The following is a 7,986-nucleotide window of genomic DNA, read 5'->3' as shown; positions in this document are numbered from 1 at the left end:
GGTTTGACCTCAATGAGAAAATAAAATGATGAACTAACAATATGTCCTCATAGACTACAACATCACAACGGACATGAATTTTGCTGTTGCTGAAAAATGGAAGGATTAGTTTATTTTAGTCACAAATTACAAGGTACCTTAAGAAAAAAGACAATGTACCCTTCCAATTTTTTCAAGGTTATTATGGTTTAGTCAGACACTTGCTCTTCCGAATATTCATACATGTTAATGTGGAATAGACAGCAGCCACATGTTCTTAAAACAATGAGTAAGGTATCTAGTTCTTGATTATCTGATATCATGTGCCAAGATATTCTCAAGGAGAAATGGACCTGAATGCACCACTAGATGTTGAAGAATAAGAAAATATGACAAGAAACTATGCATATATTTTCCAACAGGAATTGAAACATAATTTATAGCCCCAATCATCTGCCTGGAGCATTTTACATGTAGTTTATCAACAACCATGTACCAATAACAATAAGCAAGAATAAATAGTAATTAAACAAGCAAATTTCTTAAATACATACTTAGGATCTCATACTAAACTTCTCAATCCAAGATCAATTCATGACTCAACTAACGCTCCAATCCCAACATGTCTCAAGCTATTCTGTTAATCAGTTGATCCTTCTTGATCTGAATAAGCTTGTCAAAGACACACCATGGAAAACTGAGGAAATGAGCTCTATCCATTCCCTCATTGCAGCAACCCCAATAGCTATAGTGATATGTCACATGGTACCAAGCCGATGCTTTTGCTTTTGCTTTTGCTTTGACAATATCAGTTTCAGAATCTGACTCACTTCCCTTGAGGAACCAGCTCCTAGCTTCCTTTCTTAGTGCCATTACAGAATAATTAATTTGTTCCAAATCCCTCCTCTTATCAAAGGATTTTGAAATTGTCAATATGTTTCCACTAAGTATTTCAGCTTCAGTTTCAATCCCATAGTAATCCATCAAACTCCCCAGCTTGTGATCATACTCCCTTTTGTAATAGAAAGCATCACTGATGTAGTCCTCGAAGCCGTCTACTTCCATGTCAGGATCATAACACCGCTTTGCTACTTCTGAGGTGAAGGGTGTCACAGGGCTTGTGTGCGATGCAAGGTCTTTCACCTCTCGAAAAAGCTTTCCAATCACACGTTCTGATTTGTAGGTGCGTTTATCAGGCTTTTCCATGAAATCTGGATATACCTTAGCACGCAGATAATAGGGTATTTCGGCAACAATACCACTTTTAGGGAAGTCAACCGCAATTGAGTGTAGATTTGCAAGCTTAATACATTTAGGACTCATTGCCCTACGGGGCTCACTGTCTGCAAAGACAATGTGGGCATTATCGATGATTCCTAGACGGTCGTTGAGTATGTAGTCGACGAAATACTCTTCAACTTCCTGTAGCACAAAGGTGACATGCTTTGTTATGTAAGGTATAGAAGGATGTTGTTGCAGATGGGATGGAAAATATGAGGAATCAATGCAATCTTTAAATGCATTAGTGTGGAACGTGTGTTGCATTACTACCTTTTATTTATTTATTTGAGAAAGTGTTGCATTACTACCTAGTAGAGATAATCAGTACCATTAAGTATGACTCACTCCAGCCTAGATTTCTCTATCACTCAAAATGTTAGGAATAACAAATGGACTGCCCATAAGGTCTGGGATTTCTAGATTTGATCAAAATAAGGAAATTCATGCTTAGAATTTCCAGATTCCAAACTAATTCCAGGATAGCAAGACAGCCTTTAACAAAATTAAACATATTTGTTGCAGACTTTTCTCAATGATCCTAAATATCCAAAAAAGAGTGTTTCGATCAAGCATATGTGATATGTGCCTAGCTTATTCTTTTGTGCTCATTAATATTATTAATGAACACAATGCATTGGCGAATAATATAACACGAATAGAAAAGATAATTGTTTAGAGTATGGAAACAATACTTTTCCCTCTTGACATAAAAAAAGTTCGGAAACAATTTCGTAAATGACTACTCATTAGATGCACAAGAATATACACAGCCATATATAAACTAAATGCTCAATTGTCTTTAACATATAAAAACCCAAGATCGCAGAGGTTAGATGATGGAAACAAGGTGTATTCTCATCAGGTGGTACAAGCAAATGAATAGACATTTGTTCAGAAAGAGCTATTATACCCTTCTTTTATAGTGCAGTTTTATGCATATATTAATTGCAGAGGCAAATTAAAATGTGGTGTGCACAAAATATGCATGGCTTGTTACTACATATAAAGTGAAATTACCTCTATTGTAACATCATGATCAAGTGGCTTAGTTTTTGCTCCGATATACTCCATTGGTTGAATTTGTCGGGGAGGAATAAGATCAGGGTCCCAACAGACGAAGTACAAATCTCCATCCAAGTCACTCCCAGAACATTCATTTGGATGAGGTCTAATACAATTGTTCAACTGAAGTTAGTAAATTATTTATTTATTTAATTAGGTGGTGTCTTGCCAAGGCAAGAGAACAAATAAAGACAAATAACACAACATTCCAGTATGCAAGTACAATATAAAATTATTTGATGAGAATGCCTAAAAGGTTAGATTTTTTCTATCCTAGAAGTGGTGAAAAAGGACATTGTATACAAACTTAATATAAAATAAGGTAAGATAACAACATATTATATATGGACATACAAATAGACAAGCTACCATCATGGTAATTTACCTAGTGGAGGAGAATATGTTGCATATCATTTAAGTAAGATACATATTATATCTATGCATGCAACATAGAAGTATAAATGGCTCATTATATATCCTACATATTCATGTATATGTAAGTAAGTAAAGGTATACATAAATGTGTATAAACTGATGCTGGTATAGGATTATGTATAAACTCTAAATGTGTGTGAATCTCTCTGTGCAAATATTATAGGATTTCATGCCTTAGAATTATCTACAATGGGATATCACAGTATTACCTTTTTCCCTTTTGCGGAAAAACAACACAATCCGCCAGGTGGTGCAAAGCCGGCACATCAACAGCCTTTAGAACACGTACATCTCCCGGATGCAGGCATGGATTTTTAGCAACAACTACCTCACCCTCAAAAATTATATTATTCGGGTTTGAGCTGCTGGTGCGAAACATATGGGAGAAATCATTAGGGAGTTGCCTACTAGAGTGAGAAATCTGAACAAATACCTGTCCATATTCCAATGTCCTGGTCTCATCTAGACATCCCATCATACATCTTCCATTTGGAATAAATATCCTACTTTTGAGCCGTAATTCTAGCAACTTAGATGCACGAATTGTTCGTAGCATCATTGAAAGAAATGGTTCTGTATCAGGCTGATAACCACACAAAAGCATTTCCTTTAGAACCTTTGTCCTCTCTCCTGGGAATATCAATTCCAATGCTTCCTGTGAGCGCAACGGATCTGTTAACAAAGCATCTAGCTGTTCTATAGCCTCCTTTTGCTTCTTTTCAAAAACTTGATCCATAACTCCGAGGGTAGACAAAAGAGTGATTATTTGACGATTAAGAAAACAAGGTAGGTACCTACTCCATTCCAAGACATCTAGTTTGATGTTTTTTGATTTGTACTTACACATGCTCTTTCTCAATGACAACTTCTTTGAAGAAGTTGGATCAACAGCCACAACACCTTTGTACCCACCATATCGAATTTGAAATGCAGATGGAACAGAATTTTCTAGGCCACATTTTGCAGCCACCTCTCTAGCCAATTTTGTAGATATCTTACCTATACCATCAGAGAAACAGTATGGGATTCCTTTCCTTTCAACTTCTACATCAGGAATATTTTCAACTTCATGCCTACTAATGCTCACTGTTTCTCTTGAAGAGCCGAAAGATTGACCCAATCTGGCAGCATATTTTGCCACATTCCTAATCTCGCGAAAATCACCCATCCACTCTCTAATATCTGCTGCAGTCAGGCCAGTTCTTGAAGCAAACATCCAAACAGAATTTTCTCGTAATTGACTGTTTGAATAGGCAAGAAACTCGAACTTCTTACCACCAATAACTATGCCATTTCGTAAAATGGACAGTATCCTGTCATAAATGCCAGTTTGCCTCTCCCCATTTGCCGAAGATGCACACGATGATAAAACTGTTGCGTGTAGTTTATCCAAGTCCTCGTCAACAAACGAAACACGAAGAAAGTTGTCAATATCCTCAGGATAGTTGCGTAACACACGATTGGAGAGATTCACCTCAGGACCACAGAAATACACTTTAGATGGAGTTATTTGAACCCTGTGTACATATACCAACCCATCATTTAAAGATATGGCAACAGTTTTAAGAAGTCGCCTCGATGTGGCATATTTTCTGTACTGCTCCTTAAGCCAGCGTACAGGTTCATAGCAGCATTCTTTCAAATGAGACAGTTTGTCCAAGGCACTTTCTGTATACTCAATTGTTATTCTCTTAGGATCGACCAACCGATAAAAATTTTCATCAATTGCTTGCCCAGGAAGATAACCATGCTGAATTAAAGAGTTGATCTTAAACAAGATTTTGTAAGGCAAGTCAAAGCCTTCGGGTGGGTTCACAGTAGGGACTAGTCCTGAACTGCAAGAGAGAGCAATACCTTGCTTCAGAACAAAAGGGCCCTCATTTTCCTTATAAGAGACAAAATCTCCATGAAATTTTGGAAGCTGGCCCTCCTGTGGGAGCTCCAAACATAGAGCAGAAGATTGGCCTATGCAGCACGACGGAGTGAAATCAACTTCTCGGACCCAATGACGAGTATGATCTTGCACATAAATCCGAGGAGCTCCAAGTAACTAACAATGAAAATAAAAATTCGTTAAGACAAGAAAAAAGAATTCAATTTTCAATATCACATAAATCTATGCAGGTTCAACCTATATAAAAGAAGACTAGGGGCTCTACCAATAACATTGACAGGCATTATTACAAAAGTAATGAAGTTAAGCATTCTTGACATGAAAATGTAAATAAGTATATCTTTGTGATACCCTAGATTGATTGGATATTGAATTGAATTAGTTGAGTGTATGTTACGTGGGTCTAAGTCCTACATCTAGTATACACTGGATCGATCTAAGCTTTATAATCAACTATGAGGTCTCAACTATTACTTGACTATTCCTTTCGAGGTATGGTACAATTTATTTCATCTTTTGGTATTAGCTTTAAAAAAAAAAAAAATGCTAGCGGTTATTTCTAATCGTTAAGTGATACTAGGTTCTACTTGATGGGGGGAAAGAATAGGGGTGAGTTATGTATATCTTCATATCTTGAGTGGGTAGAGAAAGGATCAGTCCATGGTATATAAATCAAAAGAGAAGGGTTAGTAGTTAGATTTGTGTCGTGGATGCCCTTCGATGTTGTGATGTGGTGACCTCCACTTTATGAAGTCAGCTAACACTAAGCCACAGGGTAGGGTGTCCAACCAACCAATATTAAGCTGTGGAATGTGAGAGATATATAACTGGGGTGGGATCTTTGTATTTAGGTTAAAGGGAAGCGAGATGTCAAACAAATAAAATGAATATCCTTCTGGTTTTATCTTAAAATTCACGGAAGAGTTCTCAAGAAGTCCACCTTCAAGATATGGAGATACAACAAGCATTAGCTTTTCCTCTAATCTTCTTAGTCAAAGTTTGTAATGTGAAAAAAAAAAAATAATAATAACAATAAAACCAAGGTGAGGATAAGAGTCCACTTGCCTTTTGGAAATCGTTTTCTTAAAGTAGCACAACCACTAGACCTTAGGACCAGAAGAAAATTATAGCAGATCAAAGAGGAATAACAAGAAACCTTTGGACAGGTTGTGTAATAGGTAAATCACAGACACACCATGCTCTAGAGCAGGATTGAACTATCCAACTACAAGGCAATCATAAAAAGCTTTTGTTCCCCTTACAAAGTGCATTCAAAAGGTGAAAAATGTAATTCTCTATTAGTCCATTATGTAAAAAGTAATCACACTGGAACCTTAATCTTAGCTTCCCTAATTCTACTTCTCAAGAAATACTTATATTACTAACACATACAATATGGAGTTCCAGCATCTGAAAAGGGAGCCAATAATGCTTTCATAACCAAAATTTTGTTGAAAATTGAAACTTTCACCAACCATTCTTCTCCAACCCCATCAACAGGATGATAAGTACAACTAATTGTGAAAAACCTTAAAGTAAGACATGAATAGCGGAGCATGAATGCTTACACATGCTAAGAAGCCTAAATTAGGCCTTTCTAATTCCCATTGTAAGGATATACAACACCTGTTTCCAAGGAAGACCAAATTCTAGTATTCACTAGTGGCTCTACACTATTCTTGATCAACTAGAGATAGGTTGTATAATAGAAGGAGTTCTTTTCCCATTTTATATAGCTAGCAGTTTGCCTTATTTCTTAAATCCAAATGGAACACTTTAGAATGTAATTATGAACTGTAGTTGCAAGTTAAAGATGTCATATGCTGAAATATGATTAATAAATGTTAACACACACACACTGTTACAAGCAACAACCATAATTAAGGGAGAAATATGATTACTAACTCTATGCGTGTCTTCAGGACAATGAACACACCCTCATAGCTTTGCAAAGGAAAAAACAACAAGAAGAATAATTTGTTTGAATGTTAACTATAAAAAGCATGGAGAGCAGCAAATTGTGAAAATTTATAATTAATGTTTTAACCAGCTAACCTGAATGAGAAGAAACTTTTTAGCTTGACCACGTGGATGATGGAGCTCAATCTTCCAAATGTTCTCATAAGAGAGTTCAAGCTTGTATTCTTCAGAAAGATCAGAGAAATAGAAGTACAAATTTCTCATTTTCGAGTCAAATCTGACAAAAACATTTTCCTGTTTCCAGAGCACAGAAAAAGTTTCCCTTGAAGTCTGATATCCAAGGTGCAATGCTATATTATCCATGGTATATTATCTAGAGCACAGCAACAGGTGTTGATTATCCAAGAAGACTATGATTTCTGAAATTCTGCAAATTGGCCGTCATTAGAACCACATTACCAATTAAGGTATTCAATGAAAAAAGTTCAAAAACTATTAATCATAGTAAAATATTAGACAGGCTTACAATGTAAATAATTTGAACAAAAACAAATAAAACGCAAATTGAAAGGGGTTCAAATATCCCCATTCCATTTTTTTCCCAAGTCTCTATATATATGACTGTCTAGGAATGGTTTACAGTGGTTCCAAATACTTTGATGCATTTAGTCTTTCCATGGATTGGTTTCAACAAGTAAGACTATTAGCCAGGTAGGGGAAGAACTAAAACAAAAATTTGAAACTATATCTCTAAAGCCTATATCAACCTAAAATGAAACTACATAAATATTAACAGCCTAGCCAAGTAATATTGGTTCAAGTTTTACATAACACTGCACCTTACACATGAAGTATTATCAAATACTAATAAGAGAGAACCCACAAAACTAAATCAAAGAGACTACATAGATATCTTTCAAGACCAAAAAAGAATAATAATAATAAATGGAGCCCCAAAAAAAGAGACAGGAAAACATTAGAAAACTACTTATAAAAAAACTCTTTTTTCATGTGCATTTGAAAGTGAAAATCAAATATCAAATTCAGCTCACTGTCATGCTCAAAAACGCAAAGGTTGCAACATTGATGCAATCAAATCATCAAAACCATTTTCAAAATTTCAACACATGTACTAAACAAATATTCAATGCACATTAATGTACTTCGAAGATATTAAATCTCAAAGAAATACTAACCCAAAACATTAAATAAAAAAAATAAATTAAAAAAAAAAAAAGTAAAAAGGAATAGCTATAAATTGTGTTGTCTAGTTACATTATGGAAAAAAATTAACATTTTGACAGCAATTGAAACCAGGATGAAAGAGGCTTCAAATTCTTGTTTTTCTTGACATTCTTCAACCATATATATGAAAGTGTGATTAAGAGAAATGGAAGTGAATGATTGAAAGTAAG

General features: G+C 35.3%; 1 protein-coding gene across 1 annotated transcript; it reads right to left on the bottom strand.

Moving 5' to 3' along the window:
* Positions 1-345: 345 nt before the first annotated feature.
* LOC126717728 (probable RNA-dependent RNA polymerase 1) lies at positions 346-6,934 on the bottom strand. Its single transcript, XM_050419581.1, has 4 exons — positions 6,707-6,934; positions 2,967-4,807; positions 2,278-2,428; positions 346-1,401 (listed from the first exon to the last, which is right to left on the bottom strand). The coding sequence occupies exons 1-4, from the start codon at positions 6,932-6,934 to the stop codon at positions 607-609; spliced, it is 3,015 nt and encodes a 1,004-aa protein (XP_050275538.1). The 3' UTR covers positions 346-606.
* Between the last annotated feature and the right edge of the window lie 1,052 nt (positions 6,935-7,986).

This window comes from Quercus robur, chromosome 3 (assembly GCF_932294415.1).
Source record: "Quercus robur chromosome 3, dhQueRobu3.1, whole genome shotgun sequence".
NCBI lineage: Eukaryota > Viridiplantae > Streptophyta > Magnoliopsida > Fagales > Fagaceae > Quercus > Quercus robur.
Note: the sequence above shows the minus strand (reverse complement) of the source record. Positions and strands in the feature narration are given on the sequence as shown.